Source organism: Lynx rufus, unplaced genomic scaffold (assembly GCF_022079265.1).
Source record: "Lynx rufus isolate CCGP_SWC_20201006 ecotype Redwood Valley unplaced genomic scaffold, mLynRuf1.p SCAF_2, whole genome shotgun sequence".
Lineage (NCBI taxonomy): Eukaryota > Metazoa > Chordata > Mammalia > Carnivora > Felidae > Lynx > Lynx rufus.
Window position 1 is genome coordinate 218,925,893 of NW_025814834.1, and position 18,838 is coordinate 218,944,730.

The following is an 18,838-nucleotide window of genomic DNA, read 5'->3' on the forward strand; positions in this document are numbered from 1 at the left end:
TGCTCCTGGACACAGACCTCGCAGGCCCGAATGCCAGGACAAACACTGTGCACCAGGGTCCTGCCCCCAAGAGCCACGTGGTCCTGAGGCCGGCGGGGCTGACCCGGGGCTCCCGAAATGTCAATCAAAGTAAATTTCTGGAGTTACAGCCTTCCCGAGGAGCACCCACCTTGGTGGCTCCCCTCCCCACTGCACAGGTAAGCTACAGGCTGCCGAAGGGACTTGCCCAGGAGGACTCTGCTGGCTGACCTGCCTTGGACGCACCTGGACGCCCTGTCCCTCTGGGGCACAGCCTCCGACCCAAGAACACGCTGTGCTGATTCAGCAACGGGGATGCGCACCAGACAAACACCAGCAGGTCCGCCCCTGACCCGGGTCGCGCCAGAGCCACACGCCCCTGAGGCGGTATCGAACTCTGATTACAAGTCAGCTCACATCCAAAGAAAAGGGGAGAACAGTTGGGTTCGCCCCGTCTCTTTGGCTCTAATCACCCAAGAAGCACAAACCCACGAGAGACAACAGGAGACAGCCACATCTGCCGCCCCACGAGTGAGATTTTAAGGTGGATCTGGCGAGGGCTAAGCAGGTATTCCAAGTCCGTTTGCTCAAACGCAAGCGAACTCTAGAGATCAGCTCACACACGGAAGCGGCTTCACGTTGCTCATCAGAGCCTTCCACGGTGCCGTGTGGGTGGCCACCGGAGCCCGTGTCTTACTGGAGAGGTCACCGGCACACCCGACCTGCACGGGGCGTGGCCCTCCCACCCGCTCCCCTGCCTTCAGCGTGCGGGTCTTAGGGAAAACGGAGGGCTCGTTACCTGTAAAACTGGAGCTGTCTTTTGGGGCTCCCATACCGAGTACTGCGGACAGCGATGGAGGACAGAGCAAAAGGAGAGAAAGAGAGAGAGAGAGTCCACAATTGGCATCAGCCACAGGGAGGTGCAGGCGACGGCCCCGCGGGACACACCAGCGACGGCCCCGAGGCCCGGCCCCTCCCCGCTCAGCTCCGGGCTGTGGGTCGGGAGGACGCGCGCCCGCGTACCAAGTGCTCGGTGGCAGCGCCACCTAGTGGCACAGGGAGGCGGAGGCCCGGCCTGGGCCGACGCGGGGTCCTCGGGCGCCCAGGCTCCTTCCCCACACGGGGCGGGCGGGGAAGCGAAGAGGAGAGGTAAACCTCTGGGTGACGGTCTGGGTTTTAACGAAACCTGCTTTAGAACGACAGTACAAAACCCTCAAGCCGAGAAGCTGCCGGCCACCCCACGTGCTGGCGCGTCTGCATGTGACCATGCGGTTCTTTTTAGGACTTGGATGAAGGCGAGACGCCCCCTTTCCCTGTGGGCTCTACAGATACTTGCTCTGGATCAGGCCCTAACAATTTTTGACAAAGGCCCAATCCATCGGGACCGATGGGCCCCCCTGGTGTCCCGCCCGGGCCCCAATCTTTCAGGACAACCACTGCCATCTGGGTTCTGTGCTCCGTGCCCGGGACAGCAGCCTTCACCCAACGCCTTGGCGTGCCCTCCCTGTGGTTCAGCCTGGGCTACTTTCCAAACGGAAAGACCCAGAGCTGGGTTTGGGAGGCGGCCCCCACATTAGAGAGGTAAGGGTGCCTGGTGAGCTGCTGGATGCCTCCACCCTCCTGGTGCAAGGCTCTGAGCCCCCCTCAAAGGGGGCTGCACGGCCTGTGATGTGTAAGAAAGAAACAGGAACTGGGGAGGGTCCCCCACTCGCTTCCGGGCCTGCCACCTCCAAGATTTCAGGGCAGTCAGGGCCAAGTCTAATCCTGGCTTCACCTCTCTGGGAAAATCGCGGGCTTTTCTGTCCCACTTTGGTTTTCAAAGTTTCCATTCCTTTCCTTGGAGAAAGAGCTTGCCTGCATGCACCTCAGAGTCCTGTGGGCCTCCCTCGATCTTTCCCTCTGGGCCAAGGGGTGGGGCTGGCCTCAGGGACCCCCCCCCCCCAACCAGACGCAGGACTGACCCGAGAGTGGCCCAGGTGGCTGGGGTGGGGGGAGCGGGGGAATCACCTGTAGATCATGCCGGGGGAGCCCGTCTGCCGCAGAGAGAGCCGCGCTGGGGAGCCCGCTGTCGATTCCGGATACATGGAGCTGGCCTCACTTGTGCTGACCTGCCCTCTTCTTCACGGATGGAAGATTCTGGAGAAAAAGCAGAGTAGAGGGGAGGTGGTTCAGAAAGGGCAGTCTGGTTTGCCCAGAAGGCTCTGTGATCCTGAAGGCCCTGTATGTCGGGCACCTGTACCCCCCACACCAGATGGACAGACCAGCCCATGGGGGCTCAGACAAGGCGGGTGGTCGGGTTCAGTAGTTCTCCCTTCCGCCTCCCCAGCTGCCTTCCTGAGGGTCCGGGAGCCCTTTCCTGGTGGTGCCAGGGGAAATCTGTGGACTTAGAACTCTGGCTGTCTCCCCTGTCCCAGGAAGTGGCACCACCACCACCCAGGCTCATCCCTGAGCCTGCAGATTCCCAGGTGCCCCGGGGCAGCTTCCAGGAAGGCAGCCAGCCGGATAACCCCGGCTCCAGAGACTCACGCCCTCCCCGTGGGTGTGCGCCGGACCTGATGACCTGCTCCCGCCCTACAGGACATGGCACAGGTCACAGGATGTCACTTCCATCATCAGGTGATACAGGTCGTGCCTTCTGTCTTGCTTGCAGACTCTCTCCCTTGCTGGCTGTGACGACGCGGGCTGCCGTGCTGGAGAGGCCCGTGAGGCCGGGAACTGAGGCCCTCAGTCCAACCACCCACAGAGAAGTGAATCCTTCGAACTGCGTGAGCTTGGAAGAGTATCCTTCCCCAGTCGAGCCTTCAAATGAGACCCCGACCCTGGCCAAACACCTTGGCTGCAGGCTTGTGAGGCCCTGAAGCAGAGGACCCTGGTAAGCTGTGCTCTGCCGGACTCCTGACTCACAGAAACTGAGTTTTCAGGCCCTACGCTTCCAGCAGTATTTTTATGTAGCAACACATAATGAATGCAACAGACACGTCTGTCCGTTCGCTCTTCTCCCTGCTACCCGCAGGCTGAGCCACCAACATGGCACCTGGACCTCCTGACTGCTCTCCCTCCTTCCATTTCTACTTTAAAAGGAGATTAGGTCATGCACCCCTTTCTTCTCTTCTCCGACAGGCCAAGGGCACACCTACCACAGGGCCTTTGCACTTACAGCTCCTTTTGCCTGAAATACCCTTATGACCGACCTTCTCAGCATGGGTCTCCTCTGGGAGCCCGCCCCTGACTATCATGCTCAGGGGTTCTCTCCCAGCACCCTGCCTGCTGTCCTGTGTAGTCAGCACCAGGGACCTTCTTGATGGTCTGTCCCTGAGTTATGAGGTCTTAACTCTCTCTGGAGTGCAATCCCCACCAGCACAGAAAGTTTGCTGGTTTTGTTCACTGTTACATCCTCTGTGCCTCAAACAGGGCTTGGTACTCAGCAGGGATGTCATACAGGGTTTCCAGAAGAGTGATGGTCCTCTGATCCGAAATCACCACGCCGATGGGCTTTAAAAGGATGGTCTGGGCTCAAAACGCAGCCCTGCCTGCTCCCAGCGGGGCCTCTCAGTGAATGCCCATCACTCTTCCTTCTGCCGGGACGTGACCCTCCTGCCAGCAGGAAGCAGCCTTTCTCTGGACACGTTCCAACCCCGGCAGAGGGCTCGTACGTAGTGCAGGTTAGGTCTCACTCATCACTCAGCTCTCCTCTGAGTGAGGGGCATGCGCATGTGTGTGAACATGCTGGAAAAATGGGGAGAGAAAATGCAAATCAGAGGTTATCTCACTACAGAGATAGCCTCACGGAAATGACAGAAATGATGCAGACAGCGAAGGTCCCCAAAGTTTTCTTCTTTTCCTTTCTTTTTTTTTTAAATTTTTTTTAACGTTTATTTATTTTTGAGACACAGAGAGACAGAGCATGAACAGGGGAGGGGCAGAGAGAGAAGGAGACACAGAATCTGAAACAGGCTCCAGGCTCTGAGCTGTCAGCACAGAGCCCGACGCGGGGCTCGAACTCACGGACCGTGAGATCCTGACCTGAGCCGAAGTCGGACGCTTAACCGACCGAGCCACCCAGGCGCCCCTTTTCCTTTCTTTTAAGTAGGCTCCGCGCCCAGAGCTGAGCCCACTGCGGGGCCCAAACTCACGAACCATGAGATCAAGACCTGAGCCGAGATCAAGAGTTGGATGCTTAACTGACTGAGCCATGAAGGTGCCCCCGCCCCCTGCAAAGTTTCATTCTTAAGAAATCTCATTCAGAAAGAAATGACAAAATGAAAAAAAAAATGCACTTAAATCCTTAAAAGAAATGCAGTAGATCCTTGGCTGATGCCGAATCCAGTCTTCGGGCTTATCAGCTGATTCCTCATGACCTGCGATGCTGTGACCCAGGCTCACCTCTCCCCAGGCCCCAGGCCCCTTGTCTGCTTGGCCCTGTCCATCTACACCTGGTGGATGGCTCCGGGCAGACCCTGAGGGCCTCCTGGTGACCTATTCTTTTACTCTGGGGTCCATCAGGGTCACTGTCACCAGACGGACCAGCCTGACTGCCCCCGCCCAAATCTATGCAAGAAAGAGGCACGGTGCCTCTCCCGCAGAAAGAGGTCAGTTACACAGCTCCAGGGGAATTGAGTCCTGCAGCTTTGGGGGTGGGAGGCCTCAGAGGCAGGCTCCCCTCTGTGCCCATCAGGTGCTCCTGGGGTTTGCTCTGCCAGGTGGCTCAGGGCACGAAAGCCAACCTTCCCATGAAAGTCGTTAACCTTAAGTCATTTACTGGCGCACAGAATGTCTGTCGAGGCCCTACTGTGCGCAGGTGCTGGTGGCTGCCTGTACAACAAGGAGCCCTGTCCGTGGACAGGAAACCACAGCCACAGAACTGGGGGTCCCCAGAGTGCCAGGCATTGCGTCCAAACACGGTGGTCCAGAGGTCACCGGGGAGGAGGGATGGCCACGGGGGTGGGGGACGCAGCATGTCCTCACAGGGTCTTGTGGAAGGGGATGGGGCCAGGCAGCCCATAGCAGGCGGGACGACTGTGCCCTTCACTGGGGGATGTGACCCAGCCCACACCCCACTCTCTCCTGTCTGCCTTTCCCTGGGTCCAGTTGCTAAGTGGTGGTGTCTCAACCCCCAGCCTGGGCACTCAGGGGTACTTAACTCCCAGGATTCCAGAATCACAAGCTCCGTCTGAATTGGAGATGGTTGTGGGGACCAAGAGTCTCAGGTTCCACAGATATGGGGTGCGCCCAGGAATCTGCATTTCTAACTAGTCCCCCGGGTGATGCTCGTGCTCCTGGCCCAGGGACCACGCTTTGAGGACTGCTGGCCCACAGCCTGGGTCCCGGACCGGGAACTGGCAAATTAGCAACAACAGACCAGATGCAGCCTACCGCCTGTCTCTGTAAGGTGTTACCGGAACACCTCCGTGCCCGTCAGCTCACGAGCCGCACCTGTGTGTGTGCTACACTGTGACGGCCACCACAACATACCGTCTGGCCTCCAAAGCCTAAAATATTTGCCACCTGCCCCTTTACACAGCAGGTTGCTGACCCCGCTGTAGGCCCCACCCCCGCCTCCAGCATGACGCTGGCGCGCCTCTCCCCTGAAGTCCCCAACGCGTCCTCTGCCACGTGACTTAGAACCTTCTGTTTCCCCTCCTATTGCCACCTGGACGCCTGGCCACGGCCACGGCCACGGCCACGGCCACGGCGCCCGCTTGAGCACACACCCCGTTCCCGCCCCCACTCAAGAGCATCTCGACTCTCAACGCCGATTCTTTGTCCTCTATGGAGCACTGCCCTCCTCACGCGGTCGCTCATTACTTCTCTCATCTTAAACAACAAAAAACACAGCTTCTTGGATCCCCTTCCTTCTCCACCAACTGTCCTGCTTCCCTCCTTCCATTCACGGGAAGACTCCTCAAAAGAGCTGTCCTTTCTGGTCCGCAATTCTCCCTTCTGCCTCCGCCGCTCTGAGGAAGCTACTCTTGCCAAGGTCACGTTCCTGTTGCTAAGTCTGATGGTGCCCACGGCTTGGGGGTGACGGCGGGGCTGCCCCCACCCTCCGGCTCCTGGGACGCACGCTTTCTTCCCGTCACCCCGTTGCTGCCTCTCAGTCTCCTTGGCTGCCCCGTTCGCCTCTGCGACCGTGAATCTCTTTTCTTTTGCATCACAAGAAGCGCCTCGTATTTCCACCTGTCTCCTGGCTCTGAATCGTGTGCTTACACCGGAACCCGTGCGACTGTACCTCCAGGTCCCAGCTTCCCCCCCGGACCCCAGACTCATCTATTCAACTGCCCTTTGGGCATCTCTATAGGGTGCGGAGCAAGCGTCTCAGATTCACTTGTCCCACGTGGAGCCCCTGGCCGCCGCTACCCCGGCTCCCCCATTATACAGGCATCTTCAGAAACATCCAGAATCCCATGCTTGCCCCAGTGGCCCCTACCACCTCCTCTCCGGTCCAGGCCACCACCTTCCCTCTTACAGTGCTCGCAACGGCCTCCTGATGGGTCTCGGCTTCCACCTTTACGCCTCATGGTCTGCTTTACAGGAGCCAGAGCGATCCTACTAGAACGTCAATCAGATGCCACTACTTTGCTCAAAACCTTCCAGTGGCTGCCCATTCTGTCGAGAGGGAAGGCCTGCAGTTCACCAGTGGCCTCGGTGTCTCATGAACCCACAGACACTCCGACCTTCGGGCTTCCTTCTGCCGGAAGCTCTCTGACCCCCCGTGAACCACCCAAGGCCCCCTCTCCCACCTCTGCCTCTTTGTACAAAGGTCACTTTTTTGCTGAGTCTTCTTTGGACGCCTTGTCTTAAATTGCAAACCCCATCTCCCCGTGTTCCTCTAATCCTCTCCTGGTCATTTTTCTCCTTAGCACTGTCACCTTCCAACATACCTTCTACTTCACCTAGTGTCCCAGTTGTGGGCTGTGTCTCCCTCCCCTTAAGACACCAGCTCCATGAATCTGTCTGCTGTGTTCACACCTGTGCCCGGGAAACACTCAAATATTTGTTGAATGAATGAATGAATGAATGAATGAATGAGTCTGACTCAGTCTGCTGAAGGCTCATCCAGGGAAAGCAGAGGGGAAGGGGCCAGGCGTCTGCATTAAGGGCAAACAGACTGCCCGCTGTGCTGGGTGGGCCTGGGGACCCTGGCCGCATGAGGGACAAGGGCAGTCTTCTCTGGAGGGTGCAATGCTCTGTCGGTCCCAGGTGTGGTACTCAGGGCAGCTACAGGGACAGGGACAATATGGGCTGCACTCAGGGAGGTGCCCCTGAGTAGGCCGCCTGTCACACTCCTCTCCACCTCGCCTGGACTCCGAAGGTCAGGCTCCCCTTGCAGCCAGCGGCCAACTCCCCGACCTGCAGCCAGGCACTGGCCACGCCCTCGTGCCCACTTCACGAGAACGACAGGCCTCATTCCTCCTGGGGGGCTGGTGCCTTTGCCACCTCCTGGGGAGGGAGGGGGACCGGTGAGGTTTTCCCCTGCCCCCTGCCTTGCATTCGGCTGGCCTGCCCAGAGCCCTCCTCCTCGTTTGCAGCCGCCACAGTCCAGGTAGGAGAGACCGCGTCTGTCCCGCGGCCATCCCGAGGGGCCAGTGTGCTAGCGGGAGGCTGCCGATCCCAGGGATCACGGAGGAAGGGAGGCTGGGAGAAAGGCTTCAGAAGCCATTTGAGAGCCTACCTGGCCCAGGGTGCAGCCTGGAGGTCCGCAGTCTGGGCCCCTCCGTCCCCTGCCCTTCCATCCACTTGTTCTGGATGTGACCTTGAGCAAGCCGCCTGACTCATTCTCGGAGAAACTGAGGCATGAAACACTCACAAAGCCCTGCCTGTACTTTCTCACGGAAGCAGAGGGAAGGAGTGAAAACGCTTTGAGCTCAGGAGGGGAGAAAATGGGTAAGTCCCAGCTCTCAGACAGTATGGGAGGGGGGCTGACAACGACGGCAGGCCCCCCCAAAGCCCAGGGCTCCATCTATGGGCACTGCCTTTCTTCTCCTCAGCTTACTATTCTGCAAACTTTCAAACATCATTGAGGTTGTAAAGAATCAGCACAGCAAGGAACGCCCATATGCCCTCCGTTCTATTCCGATTGTCTGTATTTTGTCTGGTTTGTACACCTGCTCTCTGTCCTCTCTCTGCTCCTCCTCTCCCTCCCTCGCTCTCTCGCTTGCACGCAGGGCTCGCGCACAGTCACATGCACACGCACACACGGCCGCACATACTTTGGCCAATGGTGAGCAGTGAGGCCGTGTCAGCTCCAGCCTGAGCCTCGGCAGACTTGCCTCCACCATCGCCACGGATGAACGCACCCCCTGGCCCCCCAGGACTGTCGCGCGGAAGGTGAATGGAGCTGTGATTTCAGCCCTCCTGGGAGTATGTTCTACTGGCTTCAGCCTTCAGGCCCATCCTCGTTACATGAAGTTATGACTCATGAGTCACGGGAGGGACCTCCAGTTGGCGGAAAAAGCCTCCGCTCGTCTCACCGCCGTAGATTCTGGAGCGCAAGAAAACCGGGCAGTGGGAAACGTCATTTAGCACAAGCTCCTGAGCCCTGGGTCACAGTTCCTGACTCGAAGCCTCACCAGAGCCACCACACACGCTTCTATCCTCCTCCAGGGCTGGTCTGATGACACAATCCCGCCTTGTGGGTGACCCGAGGAGACCATTCCAGGTGTCAGGGAGGGAGGCAAGGTCCGGTTTGGCTCAGATCGGCTGTCTGACCTGGGGCAGCTCTTTCAACCTTCCTAAGTGTCAGTTTCTCCATCTGTGAAATGGGATAATGGGAGTTGAGGAGGATCTGACGTGCTAACGGGTGGGGGTGCGCTGGGAGGGCCGCGGGCTGGGATCCACCTGTGCCCGGCCCCGGTGGACAGAAGGTGCCGGTCCAGGACCGGGGAGCCCCTGATCATACCTCCTTCCTCAAGGAGGTGTGCACCACGGGGCACAGATGTGCCCCCGCCTCCTCCCAGGCGGTGGTCTCATCTTCTTACGGTCCTCAGATTTGCTACATCTGCTTTTCCCTCGCCGCCTCTCTGCTTTGCCCGTGGGGGCTGCTCGTCTTTTCCCCAGGAAAAGACGAACCCCTTGTGGATGTGGCCAGCCACATGCAGAGATGATTCAGCGTCATAGTGGGACCTGTGTTTCTTGGGCCATCCCAATTCCTGATCATCCTGGAAGCTCCAAGCTTCCCGAAGGCTTGTCCCCACCTAGTGGAGGATTTAAGAATTACAACACTGGGGGCCCCTGGGTGGCTCAGTGGATTAAACATCCAACCTCGGCTCAGGTCACGATCTCGCGGTTTGTGGGTTCGAACCCCACGTCGGGCTCTGTGCCGACAGCAAGGAGCCTGGAGCCTGCTTCGGAGTCTGTGTCTCCCTCTCTCTCTGCCCCTCCCCTGCTCGCACTCTGTCTCTGTCTCAGTCTCTCTCTCAAAAATAAGCTTAAAAACAAAAAGAATTCTAACACTGCATGAGTTCACCTATTGTCACGTGACCCGGGTTAGGGCTGGAAACAGCAAAGAATTCTCATGTGGCTTTGGAAAGTCAGGGATTGGGGGTTGTCCCGGCCGGGTAGCTCTGGCCCAGGGTCTCTCCTGAGGTTGCGGTGAGGGTGTCCTCTGGGCTGGGGCTGGAGACGCTAGATGTTTCACACACAAGGGTGAGCAGGGGCCCCCTTCCCACCACTGGGTCTCTCATGCCGAGGCAGCTGGCTTCCTCCAGAGGGAGGGGTGGAGAGAGAGAAGCTTCGATGTCTTTTATGCCAGGGGCTCAGGACTTTTGTTCTCTTGGCTGCAAAGGCCAGCCCTAATAAGGGGGCGGGGGCGAGGACCCGGAGGTCTGGCGCGGGTCATTACCGAGACACCAGCGATGGATGATTCCCTACGTTTACTCCTTCCCCATCTCCTGTGAGACCCCTGGACGTCGGCTCCGCCAGGGCAGGGAGCTCTGTCTCTTTTGTTCCCCGGTGGGTCCGAGTGCCCAGAGCAGCACCAGGCACACGCTGGGCGCTCGTGAACACTGCCCGAGGGGGAGAAGACAGGAGAGGTTCGTGCTGTTGGGGGTGGTGGACGTCGGGGGGCTCTTCCCAGAAGCCTCGGGGCTCGGGGCTGGGACTCAAGCTCCTGTCTGTCGAGCTCACCTTACTTTGCGTGTTGCTACTCCGTCCCTGGAAATCCTTCCTGCCAGAGCCCCGAGAAACCACTGTGACTATGACATGGCGTGAAACCACCGCCTTTTATGGGTCCAAAGTTGCAGCAGCCACGGCAGCCAGTGTGCACCCCACAAAGAGACAGGAAGAGGTGTAACTGCTCAAAACCACCAGATCCGGAAGGCTGCTTGCGTAACACACCCTTCCTCTCTCTCCCACAAGCGGGGTGCCGCGAGACGCAAGCCCACTCCTCCCCGTGAGCAGGGGTGGCGGGCAAGAGTGAGTCCGTCCGCGGAGGCACTGCCAGTTCGAGCGCACTCGGGGGATCGGCTCTGCCTGTGGGGCATCTTGGGCGTGAGCAGAGAGGCCCAGGGGCTGGAAGGATGGCCCAGGGGCCCGGTGGGGAGGCGGTCCGGGGATCCACAACCCCATTTCCAGGCAGTACCCCCAGGCCATGCTCAGCCTTGGATGGGGGGCAGGGAGAACGGTGAAAACACTACTGGGGGCAGGGGGCCCCGGCCAGGACCCCCTGCTCTTTGCCACAGAGAAACCTCCGTCTGTCCTCCAAGCTCCTGAGCCAGGAGCGGCATGGCCATCAGCCCACCTGACAGGGAGCACCGTGGATGTCACGTGTTCGGACAGCAGCAGACACAGAGGGACCAAGCTGCAGAGTCCCAGTGAGAATTTCTTAAAAAGACGACAGGCTAGAAATTGTTTTCAAAGCAACACTCGGGTGCCTGTCCCCCGATGACACACAGGCCACCCCAGCATGGGGCTCCGGCTACACTCTTGCAGGGAGAGGTCCCATTCACATCTCATTAGTGCCACGATGCAAAAAAACAAAAACCAACCAAACAAAAAAAAACCCATCATGGTCCCAAATTTTCAACTTTCCCAGACCGACACTGAAACGCCTCTGCCCTCATGCAGCCCACCCAGATCCACACCCACCCGTCATGCACCTGCAGGCTGAGCGCCTCCCGACTGAAGCAGGAGCCCTGCTGTGGCCCCCAGTCACACCCAGGGGATGCACAGCGACCGACAGGGGTCCGCCGGGGTCAGGGGCCGAAGACCCCCAGTCTTGGGAACTGCCCCCCGCCCCCCCTGAGAGTAAGTGGAAGCTTGGACCACCCCTGGCGCCGAGGAGCACCACCCCGTCCATCCGGGTCGCGCCAACCACAAGCGGGACGGGCCCTCACCTGGAGCCAGGGCAGAGGGGGCCTCAGAGCTGCAGCTAGTCAGGGCAAGAAGTAGGACGCGAGCCCCCGCGTGCTCCGTGCTCCGGAACCCTGTAACCACGGCCTCCCCTCTGTCATTCATTCAGCAAAGCTTGGTGGCCCTCCTGCCCCACTTCGGGAAGCTGGCAGGCCCCTCCTGCCGCCTCCTTCTGGCCACCCCCGCCTCACCCTCCTACCGTGACCACACCCTGGCACAGAAGTGGAGAAGAGAAGCCGGTGGGGGAGGGAGGGAACACCGTCCCAGAGGCACTTGGCTTTTCTGGGCAGGGAGGAAGCCCCTTGGGCAGCAGGGAACTCCCTGACCACCCCTGCCCTCCTCTCCCGCATGGGGGCCACGGGCTGTCTCCCCAAGACAGAGCCGCCAGGTGGGGAGTGGCTTCAGGGTCCCCCCTATCCTCCCCCCCCCACCCTGCTGTTGGCCCTGTGCTCAGCTCTGTGGGAGACACGAGGGGTGGGGACCCGCTCATTTCTTTCTAAGGCAGGGACGCTCACTTCTTCTGCCTGTGAAACTACTTTCCTCTCAGAGACGGGAACTCCCCGGAGAGGGGTTCGGGAGAAGCAGATGGGCAGGGATCCCTCCAGGAGCTTGTGGGAGCGCCTGGCAGCTGGCGCTCCCTCTCCCCCAAGGGCAGGACAGAGGTGGCCCCACAGCGCTTCTGATCTCCAGGCAGCTCCTGTCTTGTTGCCCCAGGGATGAAAGCAGACGCCAGGCAGAACTGTGTCCCGTGTCCCAGTCAGACACCTCTGCTGGGTGCCAGCCTGCTCGGCCCCACCCGCCTGCCCTGGCTGTTGTCGCCGGGTTGTGGGGGGCCTGCGGTGTCCCCGTGCAGGCAGGACGCCTGTAGCTGCTCTGCTGTGACAGATGGCCACACGGGCTGTGCCTGGGTCCAGCAGGGACAGCTCTCCCGGCTGCAGCCAGCCCCGTGCGGGCACGGGGCCCCAGGGCAGTGGCCGGCCCGATTAACCCTGGATGTCAGGGGAGCGCTAAGCCCCGCTCAGGGAGCTGGGGTGCCCGCCGCCCTCGAGCACAAACCCCATTCGGCAAACAGGATCCCTGAAACACCCCAGGTACCTGTTCCTGAGACAAGACCATTTTCGTGCGTATGAGGTGGAAGGCACGGGACCACAGGGCCAACCAGGAAGTGGGTGGCAGCTCATGTGGGAGGGTTCCTGGCGAGCCAGGGGCCCCCGAGGCGCTGGGGTGGGGCCTCCGCTCCCGGGCGGACACCCCAACCTTCCTGGCTGGCAGCACAGCCGCCTCTCCGGGGGAGGGGGCAGGGGATGAGAAGGGGAAGGACACTGGGCGTGTCCCCTCCCTCCAGAACAGGAGCGGACCCTGGCAGGCAAGCAGTGGGCCCCTTTCCCGGAGGGGGAGCAGCTCCCGGCTGGTCCTGGTGATGTCACAGACTTCCGCTTCTCGGTGCCAGCTTGGTACCAGGGCTGGGCTGCACGACTTTCACCTGTTTCCCCTTATCTGGTCATCCCCACAGCCCTCAGAGGGTACTGCTGCCCTCCTCATTCTACAGCTGATGACACTGAGGGTCAAAGGTCAGGCCCATGGCTGGGATTCAGACCCAGCTCCCAAGCTGTGCTCTGAGCTCCGCACGGCTCTGCCTCACCCGTTTCCCATCCCAGGGGTCCCAACACGGTGCCAGGGCACAGCAGGTGCAAGCAAACTGTGTGCAGGTGGGGCAGCCCCGGGGGGAGGACAGGTGGAGGGGACTGTTTTTCCTCATAGCCTCTCCCTGCTCTACCCTTCCTTCCTGGGGAGGCCCCTCAGCTGGGGGAGAGCGAGGCCAAGGGAGGATCCAGACGGAGCATCCCCTCTGTCCCTGTGCCGGCCAGGGGCCTCTGCCCCTGTGCTGTGCCACCGCAGCCCTGGCCGTCCCCTTCCCCACGGTTCCGGGGAGTAGAGCGGGCTCCCCTTTCCCCAGGGGTGGGCACAGGGAGTCGGCCAGCTCAGCCCCTGTGCCTCAGATCAGGGGTGGCGCTACGTGTCCCCAGCAGGGTTAAGACACGGACGGGGTGACGGGGAAAAGAGGTAAGAGAAGTGAATGGTTTGGGGCGCTCAGATCTCCCAAGTGATGGGAGGTGAACAGGAGGCAGAAGAGAGGAGAGCAAATGGGACAATCGAAGAGAGAGACCATGAGGCAGTGGGGGAGGGGAGCCCCTCTGGGCCGCACCCCAGGCTCTCCCCCCCGCCCTGTAGCCCCCACAGGCCGGAGCGCTTTATAGACGAGAAAGCCAAGGCTCACTATACGAAATCGTATCCCAGGGCACTCAGTCGTCAGTGGCAGAGCTGGGAGGGGAACCAGGAGGGTGTGACTCTGGACCGGGGCTCTTTCCTCTTGCTGGTCTGAAGTGCCCCCTCGGGCCTGACTCGGGACCCCGCCAGCGCCCGCCGGCCCCGTGACCCTGTGCCCTGAGAAGGCAGGCTTAATTCAGTGCTATCACAGACCTCCAGGAAGCAGGCAAAAGTCGAACATTTCACATGACCATCTGCAGCCCTCACACCCCAGCATCATCCCCGGTCCTTACGTGGCTATTGCATCCACCGACTCTTTGTAAACAGTTACCTTAGACCAGGAGGGCTGGCGAGCGCGCAAATGCGGGGCAGCAACGTTGGAGACACCCCACAGGAGGGGCTCCTCTCTGGCACCGATGAGTCTGAGCCCCACGTTCAGGCTGGATCTGTAAACATGGCGGTAGGGTTGCTGGCCCAGTCGCCACTCCCGAATTATGTCCCAGCTACTGTGGCCTGGGACGCGGTCTACGGCAGAGTCCCGGTGGGTGGGGCTTCCAGGAAAGTTTCGCTTTCCTGATGGAAAGGGAGTCTTCCGGTACATTCTTCCTCATGGAGGAGGCTGCTGACCACGTTCTACCTCCATTTTCAGCAGAAGGAGTGACGCTGGGAGTTCGGGGCGGGGCGGGGGGTGTCTCAGAGAGGGTCAGGGTCCAGGAGGTGGTGCCACAAAGGCCCGAGTGGGGCGACATGCAGCGAGCAGAGTCTACTGCTGTCCCCCACGACTCCGCCAGAGAACAAGATCGTGTCCCAGACTGGTCTTGAGACCACCCCCAAACATCTTCCTGCTAGGTGGGGAACCTCACAGCGGTTCTGGATATTTCCACAATTTAAGAAGCAAGTACTGCCTTGAGGTAACTCGTGTTCCTCCGGCTGAGATCCGGTGGGGGGTGCGGCGGGGAGGGGGCGTGTTCCCCGGGCGTATGTAGCCAGAGAACTGGTCTCGCACGTGCTAGACTCCCCCAGGGTGAGGGGCAGAGGCCCAGGGCCAGGGCGCTGGAGACACCGCTTTCCTCTGCAAGATTCCCTTGCAGGCAGATCTCGAAAATCACCCAGATGAGTCCCCTGGGGACAGATGAGTCCCCCCAGGACAACCGAAATGATGAAAAAGGTCCTTTTTATGTTGATTTGAAATCCCTGTCCTTGTAACTACACCCGCTAGGCCCACTTCTGCTCTCCAGAGGCAAATCCTGTCTCTACATCTCACGGCGCTCCTATCCATCTCGCAGACATCCTCACACATCCCGCGCCGCTCCCCTGCCGCGTCTTTCAATGTTTCCCTCCGAGGTTTCCGACTTAAATTTCATTTGGGCCAACGGCACGCGATGTGCATTGCTTCTCTGTCACACGGAACCCTTACAGAACCATAAAGGTGGCTGGGAGACTCCGTCATGCTGTGGAGGACACTGGGCCCGGGTCAGCTGGCCGCTAAGTGCAGGGGCAGAGATTTCACGCTTGAGGGGCTGACTTCAGAGCCTGGGCACATAATTAGCCACCCCTGGGTATGGCGTCTTTCTGGAACATCAACACTGAGGTCACATCCTCCAGTCTGCTGTTGGTGGAGATTCTCTGGAAAACGACAAGGCACCCGGAGCCAGGAACAGTATCTCAGGCCTTGGTCAGCAGTCAGGGAGGGAGGGGGTCTCCTTCCTTGCTCTGGGACAGGGTTTGGCAAGGGCCTGGGGGCCCAATCCAGCCTATCACCTGTGTTTGCGTGGCCTGTGAGCGAAGAGTGGCTTTTAAGTGGTTGGAAGAAAAACAAAAGAAGACTATTCCATGGGAATGAAAATTACATAAACTTCAAGTTTCAGCGTCCATAAATAAAGTTTTATTGGCACAGGGCCATGCTCATTTGTTGTGCTGTTCTGCTCTGGCTGCGATAACAAAATGCCACAGACTGGGGAGCTTCGGCAACAGACATGGGTTTCTCACAGTTCTGGAAGCTGGAAGTCCAAGATCAAGGTGCCGGCAGACTCAGTGTCTGGTGAGGGCCCGAGTCCTAGTTCACAGTCGGGCTGTGTCCTCAAATGGCAGACAGCGAGACTGCTGGGGTCTCATCATCTTCTTACAAGGGCACCAATCCCATCAGAGGGCCCCGGGCTCACGACCTCGTCAAATCCTAATCACCTCCCAAAGGCCCCGCCTCCAAACACTATTGCAATGGGGGTCAGCACATGTGAATTTGGAGCCGGGGGTGGGGGCGGGGGGGGGGGTGTCACATTCAGACCACAGCACTTAGTCACATATTGTTCACGACTGTGTTCGTGCTACGTGGCAGGGCCGGGGGGTTTCGACAGCGACCGCATTACCTGCACACGAGAAACATGTGCTCTCTAGTCCTTCGTACACGAGGTTTGCAGAGCCCTGACCCAGGACGACACTGCTCGTCACCACGCCTCATTAGACAGCCTGGCCTCCCTCCTGGAGACACGAACCCCCCACCACCCGCCTGCTTCACACGAGCCTCCCCGTCCCACACCCCTCTCCACCCTGTGCCCACACTTGCTTCTGGACCCAGGTCTGGGTCTTTACCTCTCTCTGCATGGTGCTCAGCGCTGAGTCACAAGCATGCTCTTGGACTCTGTTATTTGTCTCTCGCATTTGGGGGCATGGTGGGGGGGTTTGGTGTCTTTCAAGCCAACCCTGGGAGTCGGCTGGGGGTTTTCGTCTCATGAGATCACAACCTCCCCTCTGGGGATTGGACTCGCTAATCCACGCTAAGAACCCCTATCCAGAAGGCAGACCCGTTTCGGGGGCGGTGTGACCTCTAGGGTTCTGCTCATCCTCGTCCAAAACCTCACCACGAAGAGGCGGGCAACATCAGGGGGAGCCCTTGTTGACGCGGGGGGCCACGTGTCCCCACGCGGTGAGTTATTGTTGGCACGTGCTCAGTAATGCCACCGCCATCCCGCCTACACTCCCCACCTGTCACGCCATGTGTGAGAGGTCCCCCGGAGCCTTCGCAGCAATGTGAGCCTTCACGGTTGAAAAGCTCCCTGCATTTCTTTCCTGGGGGACGCCTCCCCAGGGAACATGCCGTGCAGATTTCCCAAGCATTCAGGACAGGCCAAGTCAAAACACCTGATTGAATTCAGGACTTGGCTCTGTGGTCTGTTGAAAGGATCCCCTCCCCAGAAGGCCCCAGAATGGGTGGACGCAGGGCCACAGGCCCAGCTCGAGGTTTGAAAGGGCTCCACGATGACTCATGGAAGCCAGAGCGACAGTCTAGACAACGTGGCAGGGAAAGGGACGCCCCAAGAGCGAGGTCCCTCCCGGCCCTGCCCAGCAGGGTTCTACCTGCTCCTTCTCCGATGCCTGGGGAACAGAGCAGGGAGGGAGGCCAGCAGGTGGGCGTGGGGACCCCGCCTGGCCCTCGGGGGCCAGTGGGACACCTGTAGCTGTCCATAGATGGCGGCACATATGCTCTCCCTTCACAGGGGCGTGCCGGGGGGCGGGGGACTGAGTCTAGTTGTGTGGCTCAAATATCCCTGCCCCAAAGATGTTCCTGACGCAAGAGAAACCTAATTATTGCAGAATCTTCTTTTCTTTGTTCGCCCCCAGCAACACGTCTAAAGCTCCAATCAACATCAGCACAGACACAGCCCCAAACCGAACCCTGTCACCAATGGTTGTCTTTAGGTGGACAGCATGCTTGCCTAGGATGCTTAGGCATATGATGAAAAACATCTAGGGCGGGAGACCTGCCAAGATTGGGCGGGTAAGGGCCAGGGCGTCAATATTTTAGGCTTTGTGGGCCAGGTGGTCTCGGCAGCAAGGCTGTGCGAAAGCCAGCAGAGACAGTGTGTGACTGGACGGGGGTGGCTGTGTTCTAATAAAACTTTATTTACAGAAGAAGGTGGTGGGCTGGAGTGGGTCCTTGTAGTTTGTAAAACCCTGATCAATGACATAAAAAAAATAAAGGCGACGTCCACCATAATGAGATCAAGACAAAAGTGTGGGCCCTCGTGAGGTCCACAGCATCTGCTTCGCGGGGGGCTGGGGCCTGTCCTGTGTGAACATTCTGCCAGGAAGGTCAGAGGTGACCCCACACTGCCTGCTGGCCGCACCCTGGCCCGCTGCTTGGCGGGGGTGCAGGGCTGGAGGGGAGGACGTACAGGGGCCCTGTGCGCCCCGAGCAATTATCCTGCTCTTCCTTTGCTAGTAATTCTGATCTATCATCGGATTGCAGGCCTGATTAATCTGTTCCGGAATAAGCACGCAAAGCCGTCCTCCTGGCCGCTCTCTGCGATGCCGCTCGCCGGGGACAGCTGGCCGAGGGACACAGGCTGCTGCCTCCGATGCCGTACTATTTTTGGTTACTCTTTTTGCCTCATTTATTTTTGATGTGAGTTGCTCATACAGGCTGTACGTTCTCTTTCTCGCTCCTGCACTGAAATGAAATAAGCATAGTATTTTTAAACCCTGCTTGTGATGCTCCTGATTAGTGCGGAGGAGCGATGCACCTGGAGAGCGTCCTCCGCCGTAAGGCCACCTGCCCTCTCACGCTGGCAGAGCCTCTACCTGATGAAAACAGCAGGCCAGAGATGCCACACCTCACTCTCCTGGACACGGTGACCTGCGCAGTCCCGGAGAAAAGGCTGGGCCTTCAAGGTCCTGCCCCGAAGTTGGACTTTGCATGGGTGGGGTACAATGTGTCCTCTTAGTGGCGTGGATAGAGGAAGTGCCACTGGGGCGCCTGGGGGGCTCCCTCGGTTGGGTGTCCCGCTCTTGATTTCTGCCCACTGGACATCCAGGTGAGAGGCTGGTGGTGTCCTCTCCTGCTCCCCAGTCCCTGGCCGGAGCGGTTTCCTCTCTTGTACCGCAGGGCCTTTGCAGGTGCTGTCTCTCTGCCTGGCACGCTCTTCCTTTGTGTCCCTGCTCAAACGTCACATCTCTAGAGGCAGTGTCCTGGAGTGTTCTCTCCAAAGTGACCCGTCTGTCACATGTCAGCGCGTGCCTCTCCTTCGGAGCTCGTGATTGCTCACCTGGCTGTCTCCCAACTTGATGGCGAGCCCCCTGTGGCGGGACCAGGTCTGCCTCGTTCCCCGTGGAGACCCTCCTGCCAGGACAGGCTGAACGCACGAGGCGTGTCCTGCCGCTCCGATCGGGCGGTGCTTTCCTTCTAGTTAACACGGACTCCCTGCGA

At 59.5% G+C, this 18,838-nt stretch overlaps 1 protein-coding gene across 6 annotated transcripts in view; it reads right to left on the reverse strand.

Moving 5' to 3' along the window:
* KCNAB2 (potassium voltage-gated channel subfamily A regulatory beta subunit 2) overlaps positions 1-18,838 on the reverse strand; it is an 84,620-nt gene that overhangs the window by 49,098 nt on the left and 16,684 nt on the right. For 2 of the 6 annotated variants that reach the window (XR_006962693.1, XM_047083318.1), the window contains exons 1-3: positions 12,463-12,627; positions 2,026-2,154; positions 818-859 (exon numbers count right to left, since the gene is read on the reverse strand). Coding sequence is in view for 5 of the 6 variants with exons in the window: in XM_047083318.1 (XP_046939274.1) it covers positions 818-859; positions 2,026-2,102 (119 nt within the window). In the remaining variant the exon portion in view is untranslated. Of the gene's footprint in view, positions 1-817; positions 860-2,025; positions 2,155-11,351; positions 11,458-12,462; positions 12,638-18,838 lie in introns of those variants that run through there. The other 4 variants (XM_047083323.1, XM_047083320.1, XM_047083319.1 and 1 more) reach the window with 4 other exon arrangements.